Here is a 15,866-nt window from a genome sequence, read left to right as displayed (position 1 = left end):
TAGATATATAAATAAGTGTTTGTACTTTAAAATGGCCTCAGGCTGAAAACTGGACTGTATAATAATGAAAGGAAAATTATTATACTCAAATGATGGCAGTATCATTAAAAAAATGTGCCATGACTGTGACTCCAGCCAAAATAAAAATTACCTTCTCATGTTAGTGTGGCAAGTCCCACCCACAGTACTACTCCATAAGACAAGAAAGGGTACACTACTCCAAAATATACAGTCCTTAGGGTATCAGAATTAATGTATGGTAAAAATCACCTTAATACACATAGACTGAAGTGTTTCTCCCCCCTCTCCATCTACCGATCTGTTTTGCACTTTGCCAAGAGCATTAGTAACTGTTACACCAAAATTAAAATTCATAATTATGGAATATGAGACAACCTCAACTTACTTGTCGTAAGAAAAAATAAACACAAAGCGTCATTTTCTATCTGGGAATAAAATTTTAGAATAAATTTTCCAGGAAAATCAAAGTGCTAACCAAAAGTCAAATATTTAAAAAGGCCATAAAAGCATGCCTCTTAAATAGTACAAAATACAAAGCCAAACATTATTTAGTGAGCACAATGTAGGGCTAGGTATAAAGTTAACATAAACCAATAATAAACATCACTGACATTCTTCTGCACACAGTTAAAATATAATGCATGTCACTGTAAATTCTGAGGCCCAAGATCTGAGGTGGATAACATAAAAACCTTCTTCCACTTTCCTGAGCTCAATGTCCCATTCACAAGCTGATGGCTGTGGCCAAAATAGCATTGAACACAAAATAAAAATATCCAATCAGGAAAAATTGTCTGTGATTATATGGCTGTCTGTACAAAATCATCAACTTTTTAACTGTTTATTTTTGTATTAGGATGACATGTAAAAATTATTATGTAAATGTTCATGGATGGATAAACTAACAAATTAACAAAGGGAAGCTAATGCTCTTTGAAAAATTGCTTAAATACATACACTCACAAAGATAAATCACACTATAATTGGAAATTTGTTTCGTTTTATACCACATTATTTCATGTCATTACTTCATTTACTTTCTGCTAACGACCTATCACATTTATCTACAATTTTATTCAGTTGCTTCTAAGAATACTGATAGTGATATCCTGCTAAATTCATTGATTTTAACATCTCACTGACTTAATCACTCTAGGACCACAGACAGAAAGAAACTGTCCAGTGTTATCTATTTAAAACATAATTATTGTGTTCAGTTGTATGTAACAAAAATTACCTGCTAAATAAATATTTTCTGGCTATTAACAGACCCCCAAATTACCTGTATGTTTCAATGGCAGATACTCTCAGTTCCATTGGTAGTTCTTCATTTTCTAAGCAGTTATGCAAAACAGATGATAAATTTGCATTATTCACACCAATGTTCCCAAGTGTTTTAAGAGCAACTATCACCTGAAAAATTCAAATCTGTTACTCATCTTTAAACATTTTTACATGCAATCAGTGTCCTCCAATGAAGTAATTACATATGCATCAATAAGTATATGAAAATAATTCAAGACAGTTACACTGCACAATTAAGTAAATGACAATAAAAATAAATAATTAGATGATACATTACTTACAATAGACACATTTAGGAGAATGACGAATACAATTAATAATTATACACATAGGCGTTAAAGAGATTTGCCCCTCCTTTCTAACTTTCAACAACCATCACCCGTTTTCCTCTCTGATGAAGAAACTACCAGTTCAGAAACTATGTATAGATCTTTCTACTTTTAAACGTATTTATCAGCAGTAGTTGGGAGTTTCACCCCCTGAAAATAAGTTCTTACCATCCATTCTGTCTAATAGTGGTTTTAGTTTCCTCAAGTGAATTTTCCTTTTAAAACAAACAAAATTCAGTTAATATATAAGCATCCATTGTTGGTAGCATGAAAATAGGAACTATATCTTTTTCTGAAATGAATTGTAACAGTGAACATCCAGTTTTCAGATATGCATTCCACCAGTTACTGGGAGGTTTTCCACTTAACAGTCTTATAGAAGAGGAGTTTTGATATAATGGATCCCCAGATAATTTAGTGTACAATGTTCATGAATGCATAACCAGACTTCCTGTGAAAACTGACTTGGCTGAAATGCCATCTTTATGAAATATCTAGAATGCTTGTGACTTTCATATAAGAAGTTCAGGGATATTTACTTAATTTGACAGTGTTTCCTGTAATGTTGTCATATATACATCCAAACTGGAATGATTTTGAAGATCTTCAGTAGGTGTAGTCTTTGTAGCTGCATTATAATTTAGTTTTTAAATCTATGAAGATTTTTTCTTATTAAACATTAATAGGTATTGCAATAAGGTATGGACTGGGCTTACAATTTTGGAACAACTTTTCTTATCTTAGACTGCATTATTTCCCACTCAAAAAATCCAACAGTTAGTAAATCACCTTGTACAATGTGGATAGATACGCTAATGGAATCAATGTTGGAAACAGGCTATATTACTTTATGCACAATATGAAATTTGAGATCAATATTTTTGGTAAAATACAAGGAAGAATGTACATTACTTCATGCTAAATCTGCATTCCTGTAGTTGAAAGGCAATTTGTTGAAAAAAATAAATATAAATAATTCAAATGAAAATCAATGCAAGGGTTTAAAATCATGATGTAAACAAAAAATGAGTGGCAGTTTTTATTCCAGAAATTTACAAAGTTGTAGTAAAGGCACCGTAATCTGAATTACATGCAACCAAATGAGAATTACAATTCTGCATCAATAAAATACACTCCTGGAAATTGAAATAAGAACACCGTGAATTCATTGTCCCAGGAAGGGGAAACTTTATTGACACATTTCTGGGGTCAGATACATCACATGATCACACTGACAGAACCACAGGCACATAGACACAGGTAACAGAGCATGCACAATGTCGGCACTAGTACAGTGTATATCCACCTTTCGCAGCAATGCAGGCTGCTATTCTACCATGGAGACGATCGTAGAGATGCTGGATGTAGTCCTGTGGAACGGCTTGCCATGCCATTTCCACCTGGCGCCTCAGTTGGACCAGCGTTCGTGTTGGACGTGCAGACCGCGTGAGATGACGCTTCATCCAGTCCCAAACATGCTCAATGGGGGACAGATCCGGAGATCTTGCTGGCCAGGGTAGTTGACTTACACCTTCTAGAGCACGTTGGGTGGCACGGGATACATGCGGACGTGCATTGTCCTGTTGGAACAGCAAGTTCCCTTGCCGGTCTAGGAATGGTAGAACAATGGGTTCGATGACGGTTTGGATGTACCGTGCACTATTCAGTGTCCCCTCGACAATCACCAGTGGTGTACGGCCAGTGTAGGAGATCGCTCCCTACACCATGATGCCGGGTGTTGGCCCTGTGTGCCTCGGTCGTATGCAGTCCTGATTGTGGCGCTCACCTGCACGGCGCCAAACACGCATACGACCATCATTGGCACCAAGGCAGAAGCGACTCTCATCGCTGAAGACGACACGTCTCCATTCGTCCCTCCATTCACGCCTGTCGCGACACCACTGGAGGCGGGCTGCACGATGTTGGGGCGTGAGCGGAAGACGGCCTAACGGTGTGCGGGACCGCAGCCCAGCTTCATGGAGACGGTTGCGAATGGTCCTCGCCGATACCCCAGGAGCAACAGTGTCCCTAATTTGCTGGGAAGTGGCGGTGCGGTCCCCTACGGCACTGCGTAGGATCCTACGGTCTTGGCGTGCATCCGTGGGTCGCTGCGGTCCGGTCCCAGGTCGACGGGCACGTGCACCTTCCGCCGACCACTGGCGACAACATCGATGTACTGTGGAGACCTCACGCCCCACGTGTTGAGCAATTCGGCGGTACGTCCACCCGGCCTCCCGCATGCCCACTATACGCCCTCGCTCAAAGTCCGTCAACTGCACAAACGGTTCACGTCCACGCTGTCGCGGCATGCTAGCAGTGTTAAAGACTGCGATGGAGCTCCGTATGCCACGGCAAACTGGCTGACACTGACGGCGGCGGTGCACAAATGCTGCGCAGCTAGCGCCATTCGACGGCCAACACCGCGGTTCCTGGTGTGTCTGCTGTGCCGTGCGTGTGATCATTGCTTGTACAGCCCTCTCGCAGTGTCCGGAGCAAGTATGGTGGGTCTGACACACCGGTGTCAATGTGTTCTTTTTTCCATTTCCAGGAGTGTATACAGGTTGTCCCCAGAGAAATGGACAATATTGAGGGATATGATGGGAATGAAGCAAAATAGCCTAGTAAAGATGTGCTCTAAAATGTATACATAAAGAGCTATGAGCACTTCTTCATCCTCCAGTAGAAGAGATCTGTTTCACAGTACCAAAGATGAATATGTGCTCATAGCTCTTAGTATATGAATTTTAGAGGCCATGTCTAAAAGCCCTCCTTTGCTTTGAATGATCATTCCTGTTAAATCCTTCATGGGACATGCTCTATATGCAAGGAAATTCTACAGTAAAACAATACATACAAATCTAGGAATTTAACTATATCTTAAGTCTCCTAAGTTCTCATAACCTCCCTGGCCTCAGTCTTCCTTAGTTCCTGTCCTTCACCCACCTATCCCCTTCCCGGATACCACTCCAGCAGCACACAGCCTTCTATTCCACCAATGCACCCTCTAGTCTCTCTCTCTCTCACTCTCACTCCCCCCCACCCACCCCCCCCACACACACACACCTTCCTCTACTTCTCTCCTTTCCTGATTCCCCCCCCCCCCCTCCTCCTCCTTCCTGTCTGACCTCCTGATTGAACATAGCTGTCCTACCCTGTCCTCATGACTTCCCCACTTCCCCGCATGTTCTCCCAAGCAGCACTTTACCATTCCCCACCTCTACCCTGTTCTCCCTTCCCACCCTTGCCCCAGCCTCTCCCTTACCCCCAACACACAGATTGCTACTCCCTTCACACGTAGTTACTCGCAGTCTGGCCTCTGTGTCCAGAGACTGTGGCCATGTTTGTGTGAGTTGTGCTTGCATGAATGTGCACATGTTGTCTACTTAAGAAGAAGGGCTTTGGCATAATCAGTCTTTTTAGTGTGCCTGTCTGCAACACAATAGCTCCTCTATATGACAGGTAGCAGTCTGTTCTTTTGATAATACTGTGTCAAGAAACTTGGTTCAAATGCTCATCAGATTATTTTGATGTAAGTTATCTGAAGTTTCCCTAAATGATTGGAAGTAAATTCCAGAAAGGTTCCATCAACAAAGTTGAGGCTAATTCACTGTTCCATCTTTGTGTAACTGTGATACTGGTCCTTTTATATTTAGTTAAAGTCTGACTATCTTTCATTAACTTTTGAGCTCCCCAATGTATTTTACTCAAAAATTCATCTTTTAATGAACTTTCCACAAAATAATGATTTTTCTGCCACTCAAATAAGTGTCTGAATAATCTGCTTTGCATAGTTTTGATCGTTTAAGAGAATAAAATTGTCATCACTGATCTTGTTTCATTAGTGAGTGACTTAGCCCAGCTTTATATACTTGTAGCACACACATCCATTTCATTAAAGGTGTCCAATTTGTGTTTAATAAGTAATTATACACAAAAAAGATTGATATGTTTTGCACAGTTAAAGCTCATACCTTTCCTTTATCTACATAGGTGTTGAAGTAACTGAAGTTTGTTTGTAAATTTAAGTAATTTACAATCTTTTATCACTTTCAATAGCCCATGAAAAGGGAAGGACTCTGGTAAAAGGTGTCAGTTATTTCACTGAAACGTTTTTCAGTTTTAGACAAAATACAGCCTGAACCCTCCCTAAAACCATACAGTTTTACCTGTAATGAAGAATAAAATGTGATACCTTGTCTGTTATGTCAGCCATACAAACTAGAGTAATACTGTTCTTATGTTCTCATTGGTCACCATTTCACTTGTGCTAATGATCCAAAAAAATTACTTCTTCTACCAATGTCAGGCAGTGGTGCAAATGATTAGAATATATAATTTTCTACACCAATTCATGTGCAGAAAATGAATCAAAATTCACAAAATCTCATTTCTCCCAACAAATTTTTCAACCATTCTACTAATATTCCTATAATGTGAGGGCACACATGTAGTCTACCAACTGACCTCCAAACAGATGCAAATTTCAATCAACATATTATATCAACTTGACCCACCAAGCTGCCATGTCCAATTACTGTTGACTATGCTACCAAATACAACAGGAACCTGAGCACTTGTTTCAATACTTGTGGCATTCAGAACCTCCATTAGCACCAGTGGTTCCAAACTTCAAATATGTGGACTGACTTGCAGACTAGTACTAAGCACTTTCCACTCATCCGTTCTTACATTGCATCAGCTTTCTGTACTTTGCCCCTCCATTTCTTCTCAACTGTCCACCTTTCTTTTCTATTTCTGTTTTCCATCCTTCCTGCCCCCCTCTCTCTCATTTTCTCCCATCCCCATTCTCCCTCACCGGTGTTTGTCTCCAAATCTGTGGTGAATGGAGCTGAAATATGTCATGACTCTGTAAATTAATCTTACATTTTGTTTCAGAAAAAAGTTTGTAATTCTATATTGTATTTGAGGGTTGCATGAAAACACAATGAGACAGTAATCTGCAGCACTACAATACGAAAAACGTAATGATAATTGCCAAAAATGAGGTAAACTGAAGTAATCAAAAAAGTATAGAAGAAGAAAAGTACTGTAAGTGCAAATTTTATTTTTATTTATTTAGTTATTTTTTGTTTGAAAATTTTTCGTTATCTTTGTTAATATGGAGGACAACAGGGAAGTTGACGTAAATAATTAGAATGGTGTAAATGTTAGTGGGGAGTAGTGTCTTAGAATATATTTTGCAAGAAGCAGGTAATTGCTTAAGTAAGATGTGCGTCAGTGTTGTAAGCATGTCAGTATAATTATGACATGATTTAGAATAAAGGCTCTGAAACGAAATGTTTGTATTGATCATTCATGGTGTAAAAACCATGTTACAGTTAACAACATGAGCTTGTGGCAGCAGCAGATATAAAGCAAATGGATGAGTACACCTTACAAAATTACAAGCTTTGTTAATATTAAATTTCACATGTGGCGAATTTTGCAGTGTGCATTGCAGCTGTAGTGGTTATAAAGCTAAGTACTGACAAACTTATTTGTGCACTGTTATACAGTTATTAAATGTAATAATTTTCAGAGGTGTTTCATGCCCTTTGTGGCAAAATAACGATTTAACAAACTTTTGGAATCGTTTTCTGTGCATTGAAGTCGTTTAGTAAATTTCTTGCTTTAGTTTTCAAGTGATGTTTCTTATTGTTTCTAGTGAAATATTTCAGTAAAATTTTCATTTAGTGTTTTAACTTCTTTTAGTGTCCCAGTGGCCATTTGAATCTTTTGGTTTTAGATAATAATTTTGTGAAGTTTTGTTGGTATTGGTATTAGCTGTGGTGTAGTAGTATTAATACAAGTAGTTACTTTCTTAGTAGGCGGAGAATTTTGAGACCATTATTGTTAGTTCTATAAATAGTTCTACTGGTGTAACTGAACTTTTACAGATGTATAGCTTTTTTCAGTAACTGTGAAATTTTACCATGAGTGAGAAGTTTGGGCTCTGTCGTAGGTTTGTAAGTAGTGGGTTGCAGTGCGGGATTTGTTCAAAGTATTTTCACTGGAGGGAATGCAGTGGGGAAGCCAATGGTCATTTTAGTGAGCTCCCTTCCTGGGAATGCAGAATCTGTAGTAGAAATAAGTTGACAGAGGAGCAGGAGAGTAAGATCTGTGCCCTTCAGGTGCAGTTACAATGCACAAAGGAGGAACTCGATAGCGTGAAGGGTTGTGATGAATGGGAACTGGCAGTTGGCAAGAAGGCAGCTAGGAAGAGGAGGTATGCAGACAGTTTTACTTTGCATGTATGCAATAGATTTGACCAACTGTCAGAGTTGAGTGGAGAGGAGCCTCGTGTAGCTGTAGATGTAGGGAACATGCATCAGTCCTCAGCAATAAGGGGGCCTAGGTTAGTCTCAAAGTCTAGCAGAAAGGAGAAGGTTCTGCTGCTAGGTAGTTCTCATGGTAGAGGTGTGGGCCAGGAGTTGCAGGAAGTGTTGGGGCATGAGTACCAGGTCACCAGCATTGTGAAGCCTAGTGCAGGGCTGGCCCAAGTGACTGACAGCATAGGGGAGTTATGTAGGAATTTTATGAAGGAGGATCAGGTAGTGATAGTGAGTGAAGCAGCGAACAGTCTTGATAGGGATGGGGAATATGATGTAGGGGGTGACCTGGTAAAGATAGCTACTCAAACTGGTGGCACTAACGTGCATTTTGCACAACTGTTTCAGCATCATTATTGGCCTCACCTTAATGTGGCTGTTAGGCATATTAACATGGGGCTGGGGAGAGTGCTGATGGCAGAGGGCATGGGTCACATCCCAGTGGTGCCAGTTGGGTCTATCAGTAGATCGGGTTTCACTAGGCATGGCCTGCACCTCAATAGGTATGGGAAGGGGGGGCTGGTTAAGCTTATTGGTCACAGTGTAGTGGGTGGTGGTAGTGGTGGTGGGGTCACTCATGGAAAAATTCCTGTAGTAGTTGGAGTCAGAGCTGCACATTTTTTAGATTGAAGTCAGCTGATAGGTATAATTGCTTAAACTAAACCTCTAACTAAGGGCTCACCTTCCAAGGATGTAACGTTCCCAAGTAGAGAAGGAATTAGCTTATTTCATCAAAATATAAGAGGCATTAGAGATAAAGTTAGTGAACTGCTTATAGATGTTGACTGAAATTATTGGTATATCAGAGCATCACTTAAATAATTTGACAATTCAGAGGCTTCCTTTACAAGGATACAGATTAGATGGCTGTTTCTCAAGGAGCTCCTTGAGGGGTGGGGCAGTGGCTATGTACGTAAAAAACAGTATTCCATTTGAGTCAATAGACTTATCACGACACTGCACTGAACAGATATTTGAATAATGTGCAGGGGTAGTTGAATTTAGTGAAATTAAACTTCTAATTGTTGTTGTTTATAGGTCCCCTAACTTCAACTTCAGAGGATTTCTGCTCAAGCTACATGGTTCTTGACTCACTTCATAGGAAGTACGACAAACTAGTTATATGTGGTGACTTCAATATAAATTTTGTATGTGATGGTGCAAGAAAAATGTTGTTGGTGGATCTCCTAAATTCGTATGATCTGATGCAGACTGTGTTTTTTTCCAACTAGGGTGCAGGGGAAGAATACTGCAGCCATAGACAATATTTTTATTCATTCTTCATTACTAGATGGGCATTTTGTTAGTAAAAGTGTGAGTGACCTTTGAGACAATGATGCACAAATTTTTCACACTAAAAGGCTTTTGTACTCAAAACAATGTCATATTTAATTACAAACTATGTAGGAAAGTTAATCCAACAGCAATAGAGAGTTTTTTATACCTTGTCAAGGAACAAGAGTGACAGGGTGTTTATAGTACCGAGCCACCGTGGTACAACAACCAAGTTAGAAAACTGCTGTGGAAGCAAAAGGAACTTCACAGCAAACATAAACATAGTCAAAGCCTTGCAGACAAACAAAAATTACACGAAGCGAAATGTAGTGTGAGGAGGGCTATGCGAGACGCGTTCAATGATTCGAAAGTAAAGTTCTATGTACTGACTTGGCAGAAAATCCTAAGAAATTTTGGTCTTATGTCAAAGCGGTAGGTGGATCAAAACAAAATGTCCAGACACTCTGTGACCAAAATGGTACTGAAACAGAGGATGACAGACTAAAGGCCGAAATACTAAATGTCTTTTTCCAAAGCTGTTTCACAGAGGAAGACTGCACTGTAGTTCCTTCTCTAGATTGTCGCACAGATGACAAAATGGTAGATATCGAAATAGACAACAGAGGGATAGAGAAACAATTAAAATCGCTCAAAAGAGGAATGGCCGCTGGACCTGATGGGATACCAGTTCGATTTTACACAGAGTACGCGAAGGAACTTGCCCCCCTTCTTGCAGCGGTGTACCGTAGGTCTCTAGAAGAGCATGGCATTCCAAAGGATTGGAAAAGGGCACAGGTCATCCCCGTTTTCAAGAATGGACGTCGAACACATGTGCAGAACTAAAGACCTATATCTCTAACGTCGATTAGTTGTAGAATTTTGGAACACATATTATGTTCGAGTATAATGACTTTTCTGGAGACTAGAAATCTACTCTGTAGGAATCAGCATGGGTTTTGAAAAAGACAGTTGTGTGAAACCCAGCTCGCGCTATTCGTCCACGAGACTCAGAGGGCCATAGACATGGGTTCACAGGTAGATGCCGTGTTTCTTGACTTCCGCAAGGCGTTCGATACAGTCCCCCACAGTCGTTTAATGAACAAAGTAAGAGCATATGGACTATCAGACCAATTGTGTGATTGGATTGAAGAGTTCCTAGATAACAGAACACAGCATGTCATTCTCAATGGAGAGAAGTCTTCCGAAGTAAGAGTGATTTCAGGTGTGCCGCAGGGGAGTGTCATAGGACCGTTGCTATTTACAATATACATAAATGACCTTGTGGATGACATTGGAAGTTCACTGAGGCTTTTTGCAGATGATGCTGTGGTGTATCGAGAGATTGTAACAATGGAAAATTGTACTGAAATGCAGGAGGATATGCAGCGAATTGATGCATGGTGCAGGGAATGGCAATTCAACCTCAATGTAGACAAGTGTAATGTGCTGCGAACACACAGAAAAATAGATCCCTTATCATTTAGCTAAAAAATAGCAGGTCAGCAACTGGAAGCAGTTAATTCCATAAATTATCTGGGAGTATGCATTAGGAGTGATTTAAAATGGAATGATCATATAAAGTTGATCGTCGGTAAAGCAGATGCCAGACTGAGATTCATTGGAAGAATCCTAAGGAAATACAATCTGAAAACAAGGGAAGTAGGTTACAGTATGCTTGTTCACCCACTGCTTGAATACTGCTCAGCAGTGTGGGATCTGTACCAGATAGCGTTGATAGAAGAGATAGAGAAAATCCAACGGAGAGCAGCGTGCTTCATTACAGGATCATTTAGTAATCGCAAAAGCGTTACAGAGATGATAGATAAATTCCAGTGGAAGACTCTGCAGGAGAGATGCTCAGTAGCTTGGTATGGGCTTTTGTTAAAGTTTCGAGAACATCCCTTCACCGAAGAGTCAAGCAGTATATTGCTCCCTCCTACGTATATCTCGCGAAGAGACCGTGAGGATAAAATCAGAGAGATTAGAGCCCACACAGAAGCATACCAACAATTCTTCTTTCCACGAACAATACGAGACTGGAATAGAAGGGAGAACTGATAGAGGTACTCAGGGTACCCTCCGCCACACACCATCAGGTGGCTTGCGGAGTATGGATGTAGATGTAGAACATATGTGATAAATACAATGCTTTCCTTAACACATTTCTCATGCTCTTTCGGATTTGCTTTCCATTGGAACATTCCAAATGGGATACTAGCAGTAATAGGCAGCCCGGGTGGCTGACTAGTGGGATAAGGATATCTTGCAGAACAAAGCGGGAATTACATCAAAATGTTAGAAGTAGTCACAATCAAGCTACATTAGCCCATTAGAAACAGTATTGTAAGGTGCTTAAAAATGTTATTAGAAAGGCAAATAGTATGTGGTATGCAAATAGAATCGTTAATTCACGGGATAAAATTAAAACCATGTGCTCAGTTGTGAAGGAAGTGTCTGGTCAGCAGCACAAGGTCAACAATATAAAGTCAGTTCATAGTAAAAATATATCTTTTACTGATAAATCAGATATTTGTACAGTATTTAACAATAATTTTCTGAGCATTGCTGGTGAATTAAATAAAAATTTAGTTTCTACAGGAAATCATGTAACTTTCTTGGCAAATGCCTTTCCGAGATTGATGTCTGAAATACTCCTCTGTGATACAGGCAAGAGGGAGATTGAGTCAATAATTAAATCACTGAAGACTAAGGACTCTCATGGTTATGATGGAGTGACTAGCAGAATATTAAAGTATTGTCCTGCATATATTAGCCCTGTATTCAGCCATATTTGTAATTTTTCCTTTAGGAATTGTCAGTTTCCTGAACGATTAAAGTACTCAGTAGTAAAGACACTTTATAAAAAGGGAGAAAGGGATAATGTAGATAATTTTAGATCTATTTCTGCTGGCCAGTGTGGCCAAGCACTTCTAGGCGCTTCAGTCTGGACCCGCGCAACCGCTACGGTCGCAGGTTCGAATCCTGCCTCGGGCACGGATGTGTGTGATTTTCCTTAGATTAGTTAGGTTTAAGTAGTTCTAAGTTCTAGGAGACTGATGACCTCAGATGTTACGTCCCGTAGTGCCCAGAGCCATTCGAACCATTTGAAGACCTATTTCTATGCCATCAGTGTTTGCAAAGGTTGTTGAAATGGCTGTGTATGTAATGATAATTGATCATTTTATATCACACGATTTGCTATCAAATGTACAGTTCAGCTTTAGAAGTCGTTTAACAACTGAAAATGCTATATTCTCTTCTCTCTGTGAGGTACTGGATAGGCTAAACATAAGGTTTTGAACACTTGGCATATTTTTGATTTAACTAAGGCATTTGATTGTGTTGATCACAAAATATTGCTCCAGAAGTGGGACCATTACGGAATACGGGGAGTAACTCACAATTGGTTCACCTCTTACTTTAACAACAGGCAGTAAAATGTCATTATTCACAATGTTGATAATGGCTGTGATGTGGGGTCTGAGTGGGTTACTGTCAAGTGCGGGGTGCCCAGGGATCAGTGTTAGGACCACTCCTGGTCCTTATTTGCACAAATGATATGCCCTCCAGTATTATGGGTAACTCTAAAAAATTTCTGTTTGCTGATGACACTAGCTTGGTACTAAAGGATGTTGTTTGCAACATAGGCTCGGTTGGAAATAGTGCAGTAGATGACCTAAGTTCATGGCTTGTAGAAAACAGACTAATGCTAAATCACAGTAAGACTCAGTTTTTACAGATTCTAACACACAAGTCAACAAAACCTGACGTTTTAATTTCAAAGTATGGGCATATGATAAGTGAAACTGAACAGTTCAAATTTCTAGGTGTTCAGATAGATAGTAAGCTGTCATGGAAATCCCACATTCAGGATCTTGTTCAAAGACTTAATACTGCCATTTTTACTATTCGAACGGTATCACAAGTGAGTGATCATTCGACATGAAAATTAGTCTACTTTGCTTATTTTCATTCACTTACGTCATATGGTATTATATTTTAGGGTAACTCTTCCCATTCTAAAAGGATATCTTTGGCTCAGAAATGGGTGGTTCGGGCAATAAGTGGTGTAAGTTCACGAGCCTCTTGTCGACCCCTGTTCACGAGTCTGGGTATTTTGACATTGTCCTCTCGATATATTTATATTACTTACTGACATTTCTTGTTAACAATATTAGCTTATTCCCAAAAATAAGCAGCTTTCACTCAGTTAATACTTGGCAGAAATCAAACCTGCATTTGGATCGGACTTCCTTAACTCTTGTGCAGAAAGGTGTGCAGTATACTGCTGCATCCATTTTCAGTTAGCTACAACTTAAAAATAAATTAAAAAATCTTGGCAGTAATCCACACGCTTTCAAATCAAAACTGAAGGGTTTCCTCATGGGTCACTCCTTCTATTCTGTTGATGAGTTCCTTGAAAAATTAAGCTAATTCTTACTGTATTGTTGATTGCGCTTACTTAAACTAATGGACTGTCTTTTTCTGGCTTCATGAACATTTATTTTTATCTGTCATTACTTTTATGTTGTAATTTCATGTGCTGACACATTCCATGACCTAGCAGATTTGCTCCTCAATTTGGTCCTACTTAACTTGACAAGTAAATAAAATAAAAATAAATCTAATATTCTATTCTTTATATCTGTGTATTATTACACCACTAAATTAATGTTTTCCCAGCATCTTGTTAACTCAAAATATATGTTCTATAGTAACTCATATGATGTATGTATGAAAATGAATATTTAACATCATACATGACAATTCCTCACACTTTACCTGAGAGTATGGAATCTTGTTATTTCTTGTATTTTGACAACCACTTAGCACCAGTTCTTGTAGGTGTGAGACAGTGTCCTGTACTTGAGTAGCATTTTCACAACCACTATTCTTCTTGCAGTATGTATGAACCACAGATGATAAACTGAGTAATGCTTCAGTATTGGATGTCTCACTTGATAATAATGGAGACATAATAGTAATTGTTTCAAGACTGGGTCTGAAATTAACATTTTTAATTATTATTTGGATAAGTCACAGTTTTTTAAAATACATTTACAACTGAAATATGGAAACGTACAAAGGAAATAAGATAAAAATGTTTATACATGTATCTCTGTTTCGAGATCTTTATTTCTTCACAGCTTTTCCCTTTTATACTGTAGTTTCTCACAAACATTCTAAGGATATTACACAGCAGCTAAGTTACTAATAACATAACTTAAGCCAGCATGTTAGCATTTAATAATTATTGTCTTTTGGTCATGTATGCATTAACTTTCATAAATCTGCTCATAATTGTATTAATCTGAAATATGCAATATTTTTCACCCATAAACAATAATCATCTTGGAGACAGGTTTCCACTGTTTTAAACTCTCACAATTCTGGTGGATGTCATACTGAATGTTAAGGAACACATTAGTGCAGTGTCTGTTGCTACAATTGAGAGATGGGTATGAAGTAGACACGGCCTACACCTAAATAAGAGAGGGAAAAAAATAGGTCACCTGAGCTTTTGCAGAAAATGTGTGAGGGGCCACCATCATATAACGCAAGATCCGAGCTTCTTGTCTGCTTCAAAGATTCAGAGAACTCTGAAGAAATAGATGTCCTTTGCCTATCTGAGAACCACATTGTCTTAATCTGAGATATAGATAACAATGCAGCCCCAATTAACCTCAGTTTATTCATCCAAATACAAATGAACTACAAACATAGGAGTTGATACAAGTAGGATTCCAGTAGGTGGCACGGCAGCTGCCTTGCCATGTGTGCACATCCTGTGACCCACCGCTGGCAGCCTCTTGTCGCTGGCCCATGCAGGTGCCATTGACAGATGATTTGAAGTGTTGCCCACTGGCGACCTGGTGCCACAGCATGAATCCAGGTATTGGAAACAGGCTTATAGCAGACACAAACACAGGGTTAGAAAAGTTAAATATAAGAGATTACACACTAACATGAACCCTCCCCCCCTCACCCCCCCCCCCCCCCCCCATTAACCATGGAACATTGCTGTTAGTGGGGAGGCGTGCATGCATGCATGCATCAGCAATACTGATAGCCGTACTGCAGGTGCAACCACAACGGAGGGGTATCTGTTGATGGGCCAGACAAATGTGTGGTTCCTGAAGAGAGGCAGCAGCCTTTTCAGTAGTTGATGGGGCAACAGTCTGGATGATTGACTGATCTGTCCTTGTAACATTAACCAAAACAGCCTTGCTGTGATGGTACTGTGAACAGCTGAAAGCAAAGGGAAACTACAGCCACAATTTTTTCCAAGGGCATGTAGCTTTACTGTATGGTTAAATGATGGTAGCATCCTCTTGGGTAAAATATTCTGGAGGTAAAATAATCCCCCATTCGGATCTCTGGGCGGAAACTACTCAGGAGGACATCGTTATCAGGAGAAAGAAAACCGGTGTCTTACGAATCAGAGCGTGGAATGTCAGATCCCTTATTTGGGGAGGTAGGTTAGAAAATTTAAAAAGGGAAATGGATAGGTTAAAGTTAGATATAGTGGGAATTAGTAAAGTTCAGTGGAAGGAGGAGCAAGACTTCTGGTCAGGTGAATACAGGGTTACAAATACAAAATCAAATA

At 39.5% G+C, this 15,866-nt stretch overlaps 1 protein-coding gene across 1 annotated transcript in view; it reads right to left on the bottom strand.

Moving 5' to 3' along the window:
• The window catches only part of LOC124555064, a 704,233-nt gene that overhangs the window by 613,600 nt on the left and 74,767 nt on the right, over window positions 1-15,866 (bottom strand). Inside the window, exons 9-10 of the mRNA XM_047128850.1 lie at window positions 14,042-14,261; window positions 1,304-1,434 (exon numbers count right to left, since the gene is read on the bottom strand). Coding sequence (XP_046984806.1) covers window positions 1,304-1,434; window positions 14,042-14,261 — 351 coding nt within the window. The remainder of the gene's footprint in view (window positions 1-1,303; window positions 1,435-14,041; window positions 14,262-15,866) is intronic.

The sequence above is a fragment of the Schistocerca americana genome, chromosome X, assembly GCF_021461395.2.
Source record: "Schistocerca americana isolate TAMUIC-IGC-003095 chromosome X, iqSchAmer2.1, whole genome shotgun sequence".
NCBI classification, from domain to species: domain Eukaryota; kingdom Metazoa; phylum Arthropoda; class Insecta; order Orthoptera; family Acrididae; genus Schistocerca; species Schistocerca americana.
The sequence above is the reverse complement of the archived record's forward strand: the minus strand, read 5'-3'. Positions and strand labels throughout refer to the sequence as shown.